Consider the following 20,874-nt stretch of genomic DNA (forward strand, 5'->3'; position numbering starts at 1 on the left):
TATTAGTCTTCTATATTTTATAGGTGAAGGAATTTCCTGTTCATTCCACATCAGCATTTTTCTTTTATTTTTATACAATTTAGAAAGGTGAGATGTCGCAGACATTTCTCCACAGAAATCCTTTTCTTTCATATTTCTGTGTCTTCGGGAGCCAGAGGCCCCCGAAGAGAAGGTAAACAATTATTATCAGCTGCTGTGGAATGCAATAGGATTCACTTTGATTGGCTCATTTTCTATGTTTATAATTAAGGGCCAATCATCAGTGCAAGCCAGGGGACTGAGTCCCTGGACACAACTTTGTTGTGGATTCTTTTCTATCTATTCTTAGCTTAGCTAGCAGCTCTGCAAACCTCTCTCTATATTCTTTTTAGTATAATTATAATGTATTATATCATATATTAATAAATTCAGCCTTCTGATCAAGATACAAGATTCACCGTCTCTCTCTCACCAGCAGCGACCCACTCAGGCCGCTGTAATACTCCTCCTCTCCTCATAATGCCTCTTCCTATGTTTCCACCTCATTCCCAGTCTGTTCAGGCAGCTTCAGCATGTCACTGTGATTACCAGGTACTACCAGCGTCCTCCACACACTCGGAGTTCTGATTTCCTGTGCACCTGAGCTCCACACTGCCAGAACCTGTGCCAGTTCCTTCAAGCCCAGCATCCTTTTCCAAGGTACTCTGGATGGCCAGCACCTGCTCTAGGTCAAATCAAACAGTGATTCCTCCTCTACTCAGCCCCTTTCCAGCAGACAGAGAATGCATTTCAAGGAAGAGAACAGAAAACTGTAATATTTCAACACCAAAAAACATCTCTTATTTCAATCAAACCAGAAGTGCAATTACACAAAGGTCAATTCAGCTTTGCATCAGGGTACAATCCCTATATGCTGAGCTGACAGAAAAGGGGGGAAAAATTCTATCAAGCCATTTCTACCAACACTTACATGAGATTATTTAAACAATCATTTTTCAGAAGTTTATAAATTGGTCAAAGAAGAGTAGGTATTCACAGGGACAGTCAAAGACACTCTTCAATATAGTCAAATTGATTATATTCACCTTGTCAATTTGAAGTTCCTCCTTCAATGCATGCAAGTACTAGAGTTTTTTCAAGGAGAGGTTCATGGAATTCTTTCTTTTTCTAATGGGCAAAAGGATACCAGGAATTTTCTTGTGAAGCTTAGGGTCAAAGCTAAATTGGCAGTTTTAACTAGATTTTTCTGTGAAAAATCAGCCTGAAGCCAATCCATGGGGAAAAAACCTGTTAGGCTCAATGGTTAGGAGTTTGTCAAAGTTGGAAACTGGAAATATAATCCTGCAAAAGGAACTGTATTGCCTTCAATAAGAGAGAACGGTCAACTTCTATCAGAGTTTAAAAACACAATTCAAATATATTTGTGGTAATTTTGACAGGATGTCCAAAGAAATGTTTGCAGATAAATGGAAAATACTGCAAACACTTTAAAAATTAAACTTAAAAATTTTAAAAATTGCCTCTTTCCAGCTCATTGTAATTGACAAGGATACCTATTTTCAAATGAAGAGAAAGGACAAAAATCTTTAACATATGGCACAGTATATTCTACATACCAACCCTCCATCTACTAAGAGTGACTAACATATTTAACATCAAATTCTATCTCATAGCTGACTAACATATTTAACACCAAATTCTATCTCATAGCTAACAGTCCATGATGCAAGCAGATGGTTTTAATCCCACCAAGGAAATTTTATTCTCCTTTGAGAACTGTGAGGTGACATGGCCATCCACTTGCATCAAAGTCCTGTGTTCCATTAGGAAATCTGTATCTCTGGGGTCACATGCACACACAGGAAGTGACATGCTGGAGGAAAACACCTGCATAAGTAGAGTTACACCAACTTTCTCCTCTGATGGCAGTAAGTGTTGAAACTATGACCTTGTTCCCAACACCAGGCACTTTTGCCTCTACACAGAAAGCAATTTCCCATATAAGTATTTTTGTCCCACAGGACCCCCATCACCTCAAAACAAATTTAGCTTATCATGATTACCAGCAATCCCTGGCAGTATTGACTGCACATTTCTCTTCCCTGGGCCTGTATGCACAGTAATTAATTGTATAAAATAACTACATCTAGTCATTCAGCAACAGTTATTGATCAGCTTGTAATGAACACAAATGTAAACTTGGTGTTTACACAAATCTGTATCTATTTATGCATTTCTATTTACTACAAATAGATCAATTTCAAGTGTAACATTTTGCTGTTTTCCAATTATCTCAAATCATCCCTCTGCAGTTCTTAGTTTCCACTGAAGTTTGCCATAACTCATTCACTTCAAATATTTTCCACAAATAAAACCACAACTACTACATGTAAGAGGACAGAAAGAAGAAAACAAAAGCATCCTTGTAACTATTCACACCATAGAGAAGCTATATTACCTATATATATTGGAAAAAGAAATGTTGTAAGGATGTTGATGGAAGCTTATGATCACAACACAGCTCTTACCCAAAACCTACACCCAGAGTATTCATCTTCTTGTTTCAGCAGGACATAGAGCCTTATGAATCAAGTGTTATCCAGAACTTCACTCAAACACCATGACACTACCTGCTCCTTGAAGAATTGCCATGATTCACAATTCCCAGTCCCTTTCCTCAATTCATAGAATTCAGACACAGTGAAGTCACTGTGGAAAGACTAGACCAACTCTTGATCAGACAGCAGCCAGAATTTAATTAATCTTCATGTGTTTACCTAGTAAGAAATTGTTAAGCCACTGTGAATGTTTTAATTTTCAGATGGGGTTCAAATTTCAGGTTATAAATTCTTACACAAGAAAACCTGCATTTCATACACACAAACTATTTTAGACACATGTACAGTACAGTGTACAGTTCCGAACTAGCTTTTCAACACAATTAAACAGAACAATAAAGCTCTGGGAAGGCACTGGGCTGCAGAGTGAATTCCCCTAACCCTGGCTTTGGGGGAGGCAGGGGTGGTCCCTATAGGACTCTGCTGAGCAGAGATAACAGGCACTGTCAAAACAGGCTTCCTAGAGCAGATTGCCTGACAATCTGGAAGGGCAGGATCCAAAGATTTCCCAAGGAGAACATTTTCACATCCTATCAGCCTTTCAGCTCTGCCCAGACTGCCCATAAAAAGGCTCATATAGCAGGCTAAGATGTGATGGAGGGCTGAGAAAAATCAGTCTGGTAGAAACTAGATGAAGTCTAAATTAATTTTTTTGTAGTTTACTGAAGAGGAACTCTTACTATGAACCTTCTTTTTCTTGTGTCATTTCCTTTTTTACCATTTATTTTAAATGACGGGTGAGATACAATGATTTTATTCCATATAAATTATGAGGTATTAGCATATGCCACAGTCAAAGGGAATTTTTTTAAAATAATCATGAATACTCAATCCAGCTTACAGATATAATAATCACCCATGGAAATGGGACTTAATATAACAATATTCAGACATCATCGTCTCTTTCTCCACTGGCCATATCTGAAAGGCTAAGAAAGTTCATATAGATATTTCAGCCAACCAGCTTCTAGAAATCCTGTAGATATTATTTACAAACATTTGCTGTGCTCATTAAGTATTATAATTGAAATATTTACATTTTCCTCAATAAAAATATTTACATTTTCCTCATTAAAAATATAAATTCAAAACAAGTACTCTTCCACCTCTTCACCAACCGTGATAATAACTAAACATGTCTAAGATGACCAAATCAGGAGACTTAGCAGGCAAACAAAGAAACTAAAAGTACCCTATAAGATACTGAAAATAAATATATTCCATGTGCTTTGGGATATTTTATCATGGAGCCTTAAGGGACAGATGAAGCTGAATAGCAAGATGCATGGCTACATGCAGGTAAATATCTGATTTATTTATCCTTGGTAGGCAAACAAGTAGACCCCATTAGCTGCAGGTTTAGTAATAGGGGTAAACAAAGAGAAAAAATAGAGTTAGATAAGGAAGTAGACCAGATTATATTTCACATTCAATATTACTCCCACTCCCTTAAAAATAAAAGTAAACAGAAAGAGACAGTAGAGTAATCAATTGTACATTACAAGAAAGAAAAAGATACACTAATCCAAATGGCCTCTATTCCATTTCTTCATTTCTGCACTGTTTCAAAAAATACAGATTTTAATTCTAAGAGATATAAAATGTGAATGTAAATACCTCTAGAAATTAAAATTTATGGCTCTCCTAGCAACTGTGTCTCATAAACTTGCATGCATGCAGTATTCTGCATGGTATTTGGTGTGAGCTTTTGTGCTTTCACAGCAACAAGGCTGAATTATGGTTGCTGTGGGAACTATATCTTTGAATTTCTTGACTTGTGCTCGCATCTGAACTCAAATGTTACATTTACATAGGTAAGCATTTGCTGGTGGAAAAGGAATCTATGTGAATGGTTACACACTTCAGTATTCTTACCAAAGAAACAACACAGCTCTGTGTCTGGAGAAGCACAGAGCTCCAATCACTCACACTGCATACACAAAAAGTAAAATAGAGACACATAAAACCTGGCAGTCAAAAGCACAGGGTACCTACAGAAACAGAATTATGGGATGATGTCACTGAAAGTTTGGGGTTTGCAATCCTCCTTCAATCGTTCAGCTTTTTAACCACAGGGTTTGAATACATGCTTTCTTTCAACCATTTGATGAGAGGATACAGAGAGAGAGAGAGAGAGAGGGAGAGAAAGACACGAAGGATACACAGTTGTCAGATGCTCTGGAGCTTTGTGAGTGAGTGATCTTTGCAAGTGCAGGGGGGTCAGTACTGCCCAGGTCAGCATTGCCCAGCCCCAACAGCACAGGCTTTGCTCTGGGTACTTTCTGAACCTGCAGCTAAAGCAAGCAATGAGTACACAGTTCTAACATTTGATGTGTAATATAGGTCACAAGCTGCTCTAGAGACTCAGCATAGGGGGAAAACAGAGACAGATCTTCTTGCTTCTAGAGATGTTCTCTAGCAGAGGTGATTTGTCCCATTGCAGAATCAAGATTAAACCTTGAGATCTGTTTTCTTGACACAAAATATTCTATTCCCCCATGGATACATTTTATGATTTGACATCATCTAGAAAAGGGAATTCAAGTCCTTCAACAAAGCTCTGTGCATTTTTGGAATTATCATTGAACAAGTATGCCTCTAAAATCATCAGACTAGGAATCAGATGTTAATATTGCAATATTCTTAAATTGAAATAAATTTCAATGCACAGTTGCTACTTCCAGAAGTCAACACAGGTATCATGCTTTAAGGAAGATTTTTGATTAATGTGGAGGCGCATGAGGAGAGGGAGAAGTCAAAAAGCAACATAAAATCACAGATTTGGAGGCATGGTATCACCGTTCTGAAGAAACACCAATGCACAGCTACACTCTCAATGCACTCAGCAGACTCTCAAGGTCCCTCTAGCTTTCACTTAGGAAAGGTGGACATTCCACTAGGGCAAGTATTCTTAGGGAGAAAAAACTAAACCCAGAAAAAGCAATCAAACTGAAATATAGCTGTGATGCCTTCGTTTAGAATAGAGGAATCAGCACACACTGAAATTAACAGACTTTAAAAAAAAAAAAAAAAACCAGCATTAAAAGCTCAAGGGAAAAAACCCCCACAATTTTAAGATGTAGCACATGAAAAATAAGAATTCTTCTTACTTTAAAATTATTACATCTACTTTGTATACCATTACAAACACACCAAGTTAGTGCTTCTTGCAAATAAATACAATCTGAAGCATGGGGTATTTCCACAATAAACAATCAATTTCAAAGCAGAGCTTACAATGTTAACACAAGAACTTACCAGAGAAACTTAAAAAATAAGAGTTACCTGACAAACAAAACCATATATTGACGAAAACTAGTCTGTATTAAAAATGTCAAAGATCATGAAGATTACTCAGTAAGTCAGATTTAACAAGAAACCATCAAGTCTTGCAAGGATAACACTTCTACTTTGCATCTTTGAGTCTAGTCATAACACAGAAGTTTATTCTGGGTATAAAGAGAAAGAATAATAATATAATTTGTATCTCTCAAAGAAACTGTGGGTGATTTTCATTTCAGGATCTCAAGATCACTAAATATAGTAATTAGTTATAGTAGTCATGTGAAGTGGAAAGGCCCATCACTAACAATGCAGCCATGCTGAGGAGTTTTAGAACTCACTTTTGAATGACACGTGCCCTCTCTATGAATAGAATGTCAAATCAACAGCCCCTGTTAGTGTCTAGACATAATTGTCTTTGAATTGAATACATCAGCATTAACTGCAATACCAAAATGGTCCCAACTAAAATAATGGAACTGTCTCTTGCACCATACTTCTGCATATTTTGTAAAAATTACACAATACAATAGGTGGAGAAAGATTTATGAGGTTAACATCTTGCATATTCCTGCAATCAGCCCAACTGTCAACTCTATTCACTGTGACATGAGCCACTACAAAATGTGCTTACAAATAAACATTACCAGAACATGTGAGGAGTGTATGCATACTGAAAAGAAACTGTATTTGATGGAAGACTTTAATACTTACAAAAAAAACATCAGTTTTTTGAGCATACAAATATTTTTAAATATTATATATTTCAACTGTAATAGCCATGGGCAAAATATTAGGTTTATAAAAAACCACTATTTATTTATGTACCTATTCCAAAGCCTCCTGGAGAAAAAGTCAAACACATCTACACTGATCTTAGAGAATTTTCTTTTGATTTTTATATTAACCTTGCACAGATATAAGAAAAAAGTATATGTATATACATCTGTGAGCATGTAAAAACTACAGAAATTTCAAAACTATTTTACAAAATAAATAAAAATAAGCCACAGAGTTCTTCATGTTGGCACATTCCAATATTAGAATGTTATGCACAACTTCACAATGTAATGTCTAAACTGTCTAACAGAGCAGCTTGCATATGTAATCTGAAGGCCACATGATGATACCACATAGAGGTATGAATGGAATCCAGTGGTAACTTCTGTGAAAGCATTCATATTTATAGATTTACTAATTGGGAATATTAAGTAAGTGAACAGCAGGATACTATCACATGCAGGAATATTCAAGGTTGATAACAAAGGAAATGCTCCATTCTCACTCTTCACTGGAACCACAAGGACTTTTACTGTCCTGTACTTACCTCCAGAAAGAGAATCACAGGATCTCTTAGGCTGGAAGACAGCCTTAAGATCATCCATTTCACTACTAACACCCCACTGCCAAGTCCTCCACTAAACCACACCCTGAAGTGGCACATCTAGGTATCTTCAGCAATGGTGACTCCACCACTTCCCCCCCAGCAGCCTGTTCCAGTGCTTTAACACCCTTTCAGTAAAAAAAAATTTCCTACTATCCAATCTAAACCTCCTCTGGTGCATCTTGAGGCCATTTTGCTTGTCCTATTACTTGTTACTTGGCAGAAGAGACCAATCCCCACTTCTCTGCAATCTTCTCTCAGGTAGCTGTAGAGAGCAATAAGGTCCACCCTGGGCCTCCTCTTCCCCTGACTAAACAACCCCTGTTCCCTCCACAAACCTTGTGCTCCAGACCCTTCATCAGCCTAATTTCCCTTCTCTGAAAATGTTTCAGCTCCTCAAAATTTGCACAAAATATAAAACATGATGACCCACAAACATATCATCAACACTGTGCTGTATTCACTCTTCTTTGTGAGAAACAAATAAAAGCTTCCTAATACTGAGTATCCTCTTAACCTTTTAATGACAAAAGACCCAAGGAATATATTAGGCAGTTGGAAAAAAGTCTCACTCGTTTCTCAATACTCCAGTTACCTCATGAAACAAAGTCACATCACTGCATCAGTTTTTAACACAAAATGACTAACAATGAATCTGAAGATACAATAACTGTGATAAGATCTATCATTACAAGTAGCAACGTAGGATTCCACCCACCAATATCAGAACCCAGGTTAAATCATGCACTTGAAAATATGCTCAGGATGCTCAGGAAGTCTGATTTCCTTCCTGACCATAAGTTCAAGTATGTGTTTTAATGCCTTCTCCCAGTACCTCATTGTTCTTTTGTTTTATAACCCACAAATTATAGATAGGATCATTGTAAATTGCTCTGCAGTGCTAAAAAAAAAAAAAGCACATTAGAAGCACATTGAAGTGTGCACATTGGTTTTGCTATTTTACATATATATTGCTATTTTCAAAATACCAATTGTATGTTCTTACTGTGACAGAAAAGCCACTCCCTATACAGAAAAAAAAACTACAATGATTCAGAAGCCACGTCTGTCTCACATGAGGAAGGCCAGCCACCACAAAGTTCTTCCTGCATGCTACAGAAAACATCTCTAAAAAATTCATGGTGTGCTAGTCAGAAACATCTATGTACAAAAAGACTTTGCATATTAAGTAAAAAGGGCCACATTCATCATGTCAACCAAAGGTTTTAGCACGGTATTCAAGCAGAATGTTTAAAAACATACACTGAACTCATACTGAAAAATAAAGGAAATTAAAGCACTAAGTCTCTAATGCTGTCCTTAGAAATCAGCAAACTATGAACTGAGTGACCAAAAAAGCATCACATGAAACCCCTGGTGTCAGTATTAAAATTAAAAAATAAAAAAAATCCATGATGGGGGGTTAAAAGAGACTTTGCTAAGTTCAAAACTGCTAGAAATTTATGTGGCAGCTCCCTCTTCTGGATCGCCAAACCCTGACAATTCAGCTGAGATGGCAGCATCTAGAATTTGACTAGTAAATAACATATTTTCACTGTTGGTGGGTTTTTATGTACCGTTAGGCAATCACACAAAGACTTCTGGGCTATTGCCCATTATTTTAAATTAGTTTATATTCAAGTAGCACACTGTGAGGAAAAGGTAGTTTAAAATACCTGAAAAGTTTGAAATACTTTTGGAATTTTCTCATCAGACAATAAAAATATGCAAGGAAAAAAACTATATTGACCTTTACTTTCAATCTCTCAGAATTTTACTAACAAATTGCATTTTACAGAAAAGAACTGATTAATGAAAATATTACAGTTCAAACTGTGTGACCTGCAGTATGACTTCTGAATCCATATTTGCAGAAGTTAGGTGTCTGGGCTGAAACAGAATAATCTGATCTTGAAATTTCTTCCAGCTTTGAGAGGTTCATACATTAAAAATCCTTGTACAGTAGAAAAAACTTACCTGCGCATCAGCTCTTCAGACAGTCTGCAAGACAGCTTGGGCAATTTCTGCAAACATTTCTAAACTGGAATTGGAAAAATCAGAAAATTGGTACTCTCTGCCCCTATATAAAATTAATCTCCATAAAGGTACCCTGGATTTCTGACTCGACCTATAATTGAAGAGGAGGCTTTGTGAAGACCTGGTGATTTTTATGTATCTCAGCTGGAACCACAGGCAGTTCTATACTCTCTAAATTGTCCATAACTATTCAAGCTGAATAGCAATGTTTGACTTAAATATAAAAAATTACTCTAAATGGAAAATTTACAGATCAAATGAAATCCCTGTTTACTTCATCAGTTTAATTATTGATAACAAAATTATTACCTGAATTAAATTATTGAGTGTTTAATGCAGAAGAGGGTGCATAAAAGATGCCCTTGTTAAATTCTGGACCAGGTAACTTGAAAGCATGATTTTTGACTTGCTAATAATTGCATCATCAGGCCCACAACAGTGTGATTTCACCTTTCATGAGATATAAGAGGCACACTGAGTGCCTCATAAAGTATATGGCAAACTGAAATACCAAGGAAATTTTCGTCATTCAAGCATGAATAAAACTAAAATTGCCAGGAGTTATTTGGATGGAACTGAGGGGATCATATAAAATGGAAAGCCTTATGGACCTGGAAAGAGTGAGAGAGGGAAAAGAGCTCAGATTTGCTATGCAGGCACCTGCTGCAAATGGCAAACTTTCAATGACACAAAGGAGAGACATCTTTGTCACACTGCACAACAGTGAGTGGGCTGAAACCACCCAAAATTCCCTTGGTGGAGGGGAGAGTTACAGAGAACAAAGGAAAAGTAAAACAAACAGAACCCAGGAAATCCAAGCAGGTGTGTAGAGGGGCAGCCTGGAAAGCAGTGCCCCACTAGACCTGCTGCTTACAAGCAGAGAAGGTTTGGTGAGAGATGTGGTGGTCAGAGGCCATCTTGGGTACAGTGACCACTAAATGATAAAAAGTTTTGGATTCTTGGTGAAATCAGGGAGATGATCAACAAAACCTCCAGCCAGCAGGAGCAGAGCAGTGACTGAGCCCCTGCACTCAGACTGTTCCCCTGTACTGGTGAGGTCAGACCTCAAGCTCTGTCTCCTGCTCTGGGCCCCTCACTGCAAGACAGACACTGAGGTGCTGAAATGAGTCCAGAGAAGGGAAACAGAGCTACTGAAGCATCTGGAGAGTGAATCTTAGGAGGAGTGGCTGATGCAGCTGAGTGTGTTTAGTCTGGAGAACAGGAAAAACTACCCAAAAGGAGGTTGTAGCCAGGTGGAGTCAGTCTCTTCCCCTAGGTAACCAAAGACAGGACAAGAGGAAATGGCCTCAAGACACACCAGGGGAGGTCCATGTGGAGATTCACAGTTCAGTCAGAGAAAGAACACAGATAATTTCTCCCAGGCTGAGCCTGGGAATCTTAGAAGAAGAAATATAAACAATTACTATCTTTCTGTAACCATTGTTTATAGCTATAGTTATTCACAGTGTACTATTCATAGCCACCAACAGTGTGAAATGTTTCTACTTTGAGACCATTTAAGTATCACTTTAGTGAGTCACATTATAAAAGACCTGCTACTTTCATTAAAGTTAGCCTTCTGATCCATCTGAAGACTGGAGTCTTTCCTTCAATCCCTAACTCAACAACATCAGGTCCAGACTAGACATTAAGAAGAATTTCTTCACTGAAAGAGTGGTTAAACATTATTATGGGTTGCCCAGAGAAGTGGTGGCATCACCATCACTGCCAGTATTCAAGAAAGGACTGGATGTGGAATTTAGTGCCATGGTTTAGCTAACATGGCTATGTTTGATCAAATATTACATTCAATGATCCTAGAGGTCATTTTTAACCTAAAGGAGTCTGCCAGTCTATGGCTAAAAAGCAAAAAGGAAACTGGCTGAAGACCACATTCTGGAAACTGAGAGGATGAAGGCTGCAACTTATGGCATTTAAGATCCAGAGAATTAAACAAGTATGTTAGAAGAATGTTAGAGGAGTGTGTGAAGTCCTTGAAAAAGGAAAATCAGAAAGCCTGGTTAAAAAAAAAAGACTTAGTCTGTTTTTCAAGCTTAATCCAAACAAGCATACCACTTTTCAGGTTACTGAACAGGAGCTAATGTCTTTGGTCAGACATTTGCAAAATAAAATAATTAACAAGTATTTGTTTTATGGTCAAATGACATTTAATGACTCAAAAGAGAAAACACACTCTAGCACTCATATTAAGTTCCAATGGAAACACTATGCAAGCAAGGATTTTATGAATCATTGTAATTAAATCATCTTAATGTACTTTAAAAAATTAATTTATTCCATAAATTCAAACCAGCTCTTAATCAAAACACCAAAATAGAAAACCTCAAATAAAAAATGTAAATAAATCACTCACCTTTTCTTTTTCATAACAAGTACATGTACTTTCCAGTATTTTATTGTCAGTCTTTTTTATAACAGTCTACAGAAATACGTGAATTAATGATTTTTACAAAACCTATGCCATGTATAAACCACATATTAAAATATCACACATGGACCACTGTAGAAAATATCACTAGAAGTAAAGCTATCATAAATACAATTTCAACATATCCTAACCCTTCCTCTTTGCCTATCACGTTGAATTTTTCATATTGAAACTCAATGTCAGATTGTGCAGGAACAACTAGAAGTATAATCAAATACCCACATTTTCTTGTAATGAGTCATTTACCAGGTCTGGTCTTACAGAATCACATTCAACATTATAATGGGAATAAATTATGATGACACCACTTCAAACAGAAGCCCTTTCCCTGTGCTGCAGCAGCTCTCTGACATCAGTGATAGTTAACCAACCAAATACCAATATAAGTCAGTGCAAAATAAAGGAGGGATGAAATACAGGGACTTGCTGAATGAATAAACAGGAGTGTGTGAGGTAGGACTGGAACTGTATTATCCATGTACATGGCACGAGAGGGGCTATCAGGATACACACAGCCCTGTGACACACTTCACAGCACTGTATGGACACTGGCAGCATCCTAAGCTGTTTAAGACTGTATGTGGCACTTTGTGCCATGTTCCAGGTGACACTGAGGTGTTCAGTCATAGCTTGGGCCCAATTTCAGAGGTCTTTCCCAACCTAATTGATACTGTGATTCTTTAAATACGCACTGAGGTGAGGCGAGGGGAATATCAGTCTCTTCCAAGCATTTTGATTTCCTTTGAATTAAAACAGAATTGTGGTCTGCAGAAAAATCACAGTTCAGCTCACTAATCTCACAGTCATCAGCCACAGCCAGCAGGGTTTCACAAGAGGGAAGTCCTGCTTAGCAACCCTGATTCCCTTTTATGATAAAGTAACCCCCTTAGTTGATCAAGGGAAGCCAGTTGATGTCTTCTTTTTGGATTTCAGTAAAGTTTTCAATACTGTCTCTCACAGGATCCTGCTGGACAAAATGTCCAGCACACAGCTGGATCAACACATCCTGATGGCTGAGCAACTGGCTCATGGGTGGGGCATGATGGGGGGACATCAGGCCAGGGACCTGTCACTAGTGGGGTTCCACAGGGCTCCATCCTTGTCCCCGTGCTCTTCAACATCTTCATAAATTATGTGGATGCAGGACTGAAGTGATACTGAGCAAGTCTGCAGATGATACAAAACTGGGAAGAGCTGTTGACTCCCTCAAAGGCAGGGATGCCCTGCAGAAGGACCTCAGCAAATGAGAGGGCTGGGCCATCACCAACCATATGAAGGGAACATGGGGAAGTGTCAGATTCTGCACCTGGGGTGGGCAACCCTGAATGTACAGACATAGTGAAGAATGAGATGCTGGAGAGCAGTGCCAGGGAAAGGCACCTGGAGGCCTGGTCAACAGAAAGCTGAATATGAATCAACAGTGTCTGGCAGCCAGGAGGGCCAGCCCTGTCCTGGGGACATCAATAAATGCTCAGCATTGTCAGCCAGGAAAAGGAGGGGATTGTCTCACTCTGCTCTGCACTGGGGAGGCCTCACCTCGAGTGCTGAGGGCAGTTTGGGGCACTGCCATGTAAGAAAGATCTAAAGGTCTTAGAAAGCCTCTGAAGGAGGGCAACAAAGATGGTGAAAGGCCTTGAGGGGCAGCTCTGTGAGGAGTGGCTGAGGTCACTTGGTCTGGTCAGCCTGGGGGAAAAGGACACTGAGGGGAGGCCTCACTGCAGGTACAGCTTCCTCATGAGGGGAAGAGCAGGGGCAGACATTGATCTCTTCTCTCTAGTAACACTGACAGGACTCCAGGGAATGGCCTGAAGTTGTATCAGGGTAGGTTTAAGTTGGATATTAGGGAAAGATTCCTCGTCCAGATGGTGGTTGGGCACTTGAACAGGCTCTCCAGGGCAGTGCTCCATGCCTGACGGAGTTCAGGAATTGTTTGGACAATGCTCCCAAGCACAGACCGTGATTCTTGAGGATGTTGCAGTGCAGGGCCAGGAGTTGGACTCAGTGATCCTTGTGGGTCTCTTCCTTCCAACTTGGCATATTCTGTGATTCTGTGATCTCCAAACTGGACATCTAGAAGCCCAGTTCTGTAAAGCATACCATCCAACTAAGATGGAAATATAACATCCATTCACGGTGAAGATCCTTTGAAAGAAATCTTGGCAAACTGTGAAGCACTAGGAAAAGGACTGCTACCATGCCTTTTTGTAAAAGACTAAGGAAAAATAACTTATTTGGATCTGCCAGAAAAGGACTGGGACGTGAAAACATCTACAGATGAGACTTCCTATTTAATTAGACCTTGATAATGAACACATGATTCACAAGAACATTACTTTAGTTGTAAGCTTGTGCAATCACATTGCTTTCTATTTCTATTGGTGAAATAATGGAAAAGACAGCATTGAACCAAATCCAGAGTTACTGTCTTTGATTGAAAACTACAGTAAACAAAAAGCTATTGGAGATAAACCTAACAGTGATTAAACTCATATTAATCAGTTCACAAGCCTTCTAGTTCCTTAAAATGACACACTGATCAATTGTACTTTCACAACAAAACACTATATTACCCGTCTTCTCAATAAATCTCACTTCAAATTACTCATAAATGAAAGAGAATGTTACAGCAGCATAAGGTAAGTAATAGGAAAGTTCACATTGAAATTCACAAAGCTAACAGATGCTAAAAGTGCTTTCAACCTCTCAAGAGCACAGTTACAAAATAGATGAAAATAAAATTTACACTGTAAACCAATCTCAAGTCTTTAATGAGGTAATTTTAAGAGTGAAAACTAAAAATATGATTTGTGACTGAATCTTTTCATTAAACATATTATCATTCATATCTAGAATAACAGAATGCCAGATTAGAATTCACAGCCTAAAATACTTCAAACATGATTTAACTCACAGAGTTTGCAAGAAGTTATTGTAATTTGGAGCTTAAAGCAAAGGCTCTAGATTAAGCAATCCTGATAACAGTCCAGTAGATCACTGGACACAGAGCAAAAGATTTGACTTTTTAGAAGTCCCATGTTGCTATCTGCTTAATAGTTAACATTCAGTTTCTAAAAAAAAACCACATCCTTAACTTCTATATTTCATTCTTGAAGCCTGTAAATGGATACACTAATATTCTTCTTCATACAGCTTTTGTGAGGCTGCACTTAGTGTGAGCAAAGTGCTTTGAGATTTTCAGCATGAATAAAATATATTTTGCACTTAGACGTTAATTATAGAAGTAGCAATATTTGAAATAGGATTTTGTTTCAAGACAGCAAGACTAAATCAAACATGATTATCTTGGCTTTGATTGTGATATTTCACTTACTATGCTCTATTTTCCTTGCATTTGAAATATGCAATTTTTCTTTTCTGTTATGTAAATGAATGTTTTTCATCTAACACATCTATTTTTGGGAAAAAAAAATTTCCTAGGCTAAGACAGAAATGTTGCAGAACACAACTCTGAAGTCTGAGAGAGTACCACAAGGTCAATGCAAGCATTCAATAGCAAAAGCAGCAAGAGATGCCCAGAAGACAAGCTGAGCTTATAACATTAATATGCAAATGTTTAGATATCTATCTAGATATATAAATCACACTACAATATTGAATATAGATAAACTTGTCCTTCTGTCCATCAGCTAGGTCGACAATGCAGCTAACCAATGCAGCTGCAATTACAAGTTGTGGCCTTTCTGAAAAATAAAAAGAACTGGGATAAAGAGAGAAAAGAAAGTCTGTGATGGGAGTCCAAGAAACAATCAATTTAAAACTAAATATTCTGTCTAGCTCTGTGTAACTTATTTTAGAGGCATACTTCAGCAAAGAAAAAGGTTTGGACTTCATCAAACAACACTGTCAAGCAAAAGAGGTCAAGTCACTTGTCATCATGGACTTTTCTTTGAACTATTTTTCACTTCTGCAAAGTGTGCTGAATATATTGCTCTATGTGTTCCTAGATATGTGGCATTAATACCCAGCATGTACTCTGGAAAATACATGTCATATTTATATACAATATATATGTATATAAATGTATACATGTATTTATATACACTATATTAACATAAACAGGGTTTACTACCTGCAGATGACTTTGATTCTACCGTTTTTGTGATCAAATTACATTGCTTCATCTTGTTTCCTGGTCTCAGAATTTCACATATTTCCATGTTGAGTTAAGAGAAAACATGTAAGATTCCTATTTAAGCTGGGGAATAAAATTGGGAACCCAAAAATTGGCAGCATTAAAGAGAACTGAAGTCAGGATTAGCAAAGTAATTTTAAAAATATGCCCTGTGAAAAGAGATGACCCAATAAATCAAAGAAATAAAACACCTGTTGAGAAAAAACATTATCATCTCAAAGCAGTGCTGAAACACTGGTATTTACCCAGACAAATGAGGTTAAGAAGCATATTCTACTCATTCAAATCTTTAAATGAAAGTAAATGCCAACCTAAAGCTCATTTTCAGCATTCTGTGATGCCTAAGAAATGCTGTCACTCACTCATTACACTCCCTCACACGGATATAATTTCCACCCCCATCTATCGTCATCACATCTGGTTTGATATGCAGTTTCACCCAAAAAATCACGTAGGCAAAAAAAAAAAAAAAAATTCACAACATCTTTTGATAAATGCTTTAGTATGCAATTGTGTGTAATTACACACATTCTTAAGTACACCTCAAAATATAAATCACCATGGAATAACTGGAAAGAAGAACTTAGTCCAAAACTTTGGGGAAGCTATGGCTTACTATTAGTACACTGTGGTTAAATAATTTCTCCAAACAGCAAAACACAAGACACAAAACTTCAATTCCCAAAAGATCACAGATAATAGCTGAAGAGACACCAAACAGGTAATTTTTCTGCCTGCCCCAAGGTAAGATCTGTAGCTTTATCTCTTCAATGTATGTTTGTGAAACAAACATTAAATAGCCCAAATGAATGGGATTTTATTATCTACCTAATTCCTATCTTCCAGTGCTCCCCTGTTGTCAAGTTTTCCTTAATGTTGAATCTGAAGCCAATCTACTACAGCGTGCCACCTTCCCCAGTATTGCAAAGATTTTTAGTCTAACTCAGCTTCTGATGCATTTTAAACGTTTAGAAAGAGTAATAAATACACTCTTCTTAGAAAGCCATAACCCCAGCAGACCAAAAACATTGAGATGAGGTCTTAGTTCCACTTAGCTCACAGACAACAGCCACTGGAAGATGCTCATGAGCACAGCACAGTACACATCTGATATCCTGGAGAACACAGGTTCACTCCTAAATTTAGATACTCCGCATGTTCAAAACCATACACTGTTTGGTATGGCTGGTATGAGAGACTTTCCTGCCCTGACACCCGAAGACTGTTCTTCTGGTCACAGAACGTCAATAAATAAAACTTTCCAGGTGACTTCTTTCTTCGAAGTTAAGGAGTGAAAAAAGGCCAGAAAACTTTCCAGCCCACCTTGCACCAGCACCCACTGATGCCAAGGTCAAAAGGACTCATGCCACCTAAACTGCTACACGCAAAACAAACTTTTTCCCACACAAAAAAAGCCAAAGCAAAACCAGCCAAGACACTTTCGCAAGGCCTGGGATACACAAACCACCGGCAGATATCCCTTTGCCCGCCCACCTCCACACCTGCCCTAGGGCACACGCCGGGGCGGCTGCCACGGTCTCTCCCAGCAGTGAGCCCCGTTTCTCCACACGCTGCCGGCCGGGACAGCGGGCGAGGGGACGCTTCCCCTCAGCATCCCGTACTCACCTTCAGAGACCTCGAACTCGGCCGCTCCATTGAGCTGGTACAGACACCAGTCAGCCGCGCTCTCGCCCGGGGGGCCGCCGGCTGGGCAGGAGCAAAGGAAAGGCACAGTCAGTCAGGGCACGGGGCCAGCGGAGGAAGGGACGAGGGAAAGTGGCGGCGAGGGGAAGAAGCAGAGAGCGGGGAGGAGAGATGGAGGGGGCTGAGGAGAGAACGGAGGGATGAGAGGGGACAGCGAGCACCGGGGGAAGGCGCGCGGTTCCAGATACCCTGTTTGTGGGACATGGGTGTTGCCCTCCGGAATGCGCCCACAGCTCTGAACTGCTCTTAGCTTGGCTCCCAGCGCCCGCGGCTCGGGGCGCCTCCTCCTCCTCCCAGCCGAGCGGGGGCAGGCAGCCGCCGCTTCCTCGGGGTGCTCGGGGAGCCGGGGGAGGGAGCACGGGAAGGAGGGAAGGCTCCGCCCGGAGCTCCCGGCGGAGGCGGCGCCGCCTCGCCAGCACGCGCCGCGCCCGACAGCGCCAGCGCCGGCCCCGCCGGGCCCGGGAGGTGCGAGGGAGCCCGGGCAGACCCGGCACCGCCGGGCCCGGGAGGTGCGAGGGAGCCCCGGCCCCACCGGGCCCGGGAGGTGCAAGGGAGCCCCGGCCCCACCGGGCCCGGGAGGTGCAAGGGAGCCCCGGCAGCGCCGGGCGGCAGCGCGGTCCGAGGCGAGCCCGGCCACGGCGGCTTTGGCGGGATGCGGTGCCCCAGCCTGGCCCTGCCCCGGCCAGGAGAGCCCTCCCTGCTGCCCGTCCCGTTTCCATGTGCGCTCCCGTCCGATGCCGCCTGTGTCTGGGGTGCCGGCAGCCTGGAGAGCATGGGCGCGCATCCCGGCTGACCCCGAAGCCTGGACGCGCATCCCTGAGGGAGGACACCGCACCCCAGGCACCCACTGCCAGTGGCACTCACCTCCAGTGGCACCCACCTTCAGTGGCACCCACTGCTAGTGCCCTGCCACCACGGCTGCGTTCGTCCCAAAACATTCACTTCAGTTCTCTTACCCTAGGCCACTTGGGCTATCTTACTGATTAGAGCTACAAATGCCACATAAACTGTCAGGTTATATATGCGCTGCAAGGCTGGAGTGGTTTTCATCTGAGCCTCTGTGGATACACAAACTGTCTTTACAGCATCCCTGAGAGGTTAATAAGAAAGCAAACCTGTTACCAAATAAGTCTAAAGGGCCCTTTGCCTTCAGTGGGAAATGGCAAATTATAAAACACTGAAACAGTCAGCTAGAGCAAATATATGTTAATAAATGCCTTTATTCTTAGAGACTTCCACCCAAAAAACATGTCAGGAGGGAAATGTAAAGGTGCATTAATTGTTCGTTCACCAGGTGACTTTCTTGATACCTAATTTAAGACAATTGTTACTGCCTAGCTTGTAGTTGGCAGCATTCTGCCTACGGCTTCTGTCTTATCAAGGTAACAGTTTCAGAGGCCCACGTATGGCACAGTTTGTGTCAAAAAGAGCAGCCACACTTCGTATAGGCAAATGAGAAAAGCTTAAGAAAGAAGAAAGGAAGACTATAATCAAGTCATGCTATGAGATTAGGAGCCAACAAGAAGGTAAAGTATTGACGTAGGCAGCTGTCATGGCATGATTACACTGGCTCCTCCATCTACCTTTTTGCTGTTTGTGAAACGGTGTGTAAGTGGCAGGGAAGAATTGTTTTTGGCATAAATTCCATCTAACATACCTACATTCACCCCTTTGTAGCCCCACATTTCTCTTCACAGAGAAAAGCAAGGCACAATTTTTCCCAAGAATATTCTTATCATCTGCTGTGCCTGTGTTTGTGCAAAAGTACAATGCAATATGGAGATTGTTTACCCAGAGTGAGGGTGTTTTGTTTCCTTGGCCTATCAGGGCCAAGCGTGTGTGTGTCAGGACTGTGTGACAGTCACGAGATTCAGTGTTGAGTGCAGAGTTGAGTGCTTGACAGATTCAGTTTAGATGTAATGTAATATAATATAGAATAATATAGTATTATAAAGTAATTAATTAGTCTTCTGATAAGATGGAGTCCTCCTCATCATTTTCTCTCCCCCTTGTCGGGGGCTCCCTGAAAATTCTATTCCCTTTCTTGCAGCAAGTAGACACCCTCCTAATACCTTCAGGTGTGTAAACTGAGGGCAGTTTGATTCACTTTTTCCTGATAAAAGTATTCTGTTTAAATATTTACATTCTTCTCCACTGCATCCAAGACAGTGGCACACTGCGGCCTCTGTGAAAGAATAAGGAGGACATTACAGTTTCTGAAGGAAATAGGTTTAAAACGGGAGTAACATTCAGCAAATATTCCCAGTTACTTTTAGAAACAAAGCAAAACACTTAAGCTTTCCTGGGAACTTCACCTAAATTACAAAGATAATAAATGCCTTCTGAGGTAAAAGCACCAGTTTGTTTAGACAGTGTGTGTATATATATCCCCAAGCCATATGCTTGCTGGATGTGCACTAACATTCCTGGAACTGAACAGGTTTATGCTGATGATTTGAGGGGAAAAAAATGTATTGTAGAGCTGTGTTAAAGTAAAGCTCCATACAGCTGCTTATGTGCACTAACTTTCCCTAAAAATTACCTATAGACCTTGATTGCTCTTCATGACAATGGATTATAAAAAATAAAACTGATCTTAACATTCCAGTGTTAACCTCTTCTTTTTGCATAAAAGCCATATGAATTAGCAAACAAAGGCCCTGTTCTGGGAGAATCTATTCATATTAAATTTAAGTTTTATGGAATGTGGCAATTTTATTGTGTTCAACTCATTACTCCTGATCTGCATTTATTAATTTACATTTTATTTACAGATTTATATTTCATTCCTGACTTCAATCATTTACAAACTTTTTATGTTAAAAAAAAATCACCAAGTTTGGTGTGTAAAGCAGTACATGTTTCTTTCTTTCTAAATGAGGAGGTGAATACACATTGTGTGATCCTTTTTTACAGGTGTCTTGAATATTGAGGTGGTTTAATTTGCACCCAGAAGCCAACTAGTCCAGAATGAATTAATCTTTTACTTCTATGAAAATCTGCAAATAGACACTACTAGGCTATTTGTGATTGCTTCCTTCCATCACAGAGGGATGACTGGTTTAACTGGGTTTGGGATCTAGTAATGCTAAATCCATACCAAACTTGAAGGTGGGAGCAGTTACCCTCCTTCATGTGATGTTCTTTACTTTTGCACTGTTGGAAATGAGCGAGGACTTTGACAGGATATTTTGCATCATTTCAGAATTGAAATGTTGTTAAAAGCATGTGATTTAGTCAAAAGAAAACTTAAGGAAGATAGTTGATC

General features: G+C 39.9%; 1 protein-coding gene across 1 annotated transcript in view; it reads right to left on the bottom strand.

The window, feature by feature from the left end:
* PPP2R2C (protein phosphatase 2 regulatory subunit Bgamma) overlaps positions 1-17,850 on the bottom strand; it is a 192,707-nt gene extending 174,857 nt beyond the window's left edge. The window contains exons 1-2 of the mRNA XM_059470349.1: positions 17,795-17,850; positions 17,529-17,609 (exon numbers count right to left, since the gene is read on the bottom strand). Of these exons, the coding sequence (XP_059326332.1) occupies positions 17,529-17,609; positions 17,795-17,810 (97 nt within the window). The 5' untranslated portion in view covers positions 17,811-17,850. The remainder of the gene's footprint in view (positions 1-17,528; positions 17,610-17,794) is intronic.
* Between the last annotated feature and the right edge of the window lie 3,024 nt (positions 17,851-20,874).

This window comes from Ammospiza nelsoni, chromosome 4 (genome assembly GCF_027579445.1).
Source record: "Ammospiza nelsoni isolate bAmmNel1 chromosome 4, bAmmNel1.pri, whole genome shotgun sequence".
In the NCBI taxonomy this organism is placed as follows: Eukaryota; Metazoa; Chordata; class Aves; order Passeriformes; family Passerellidae; genus Ammospiza; species Ammospiza nelsoni.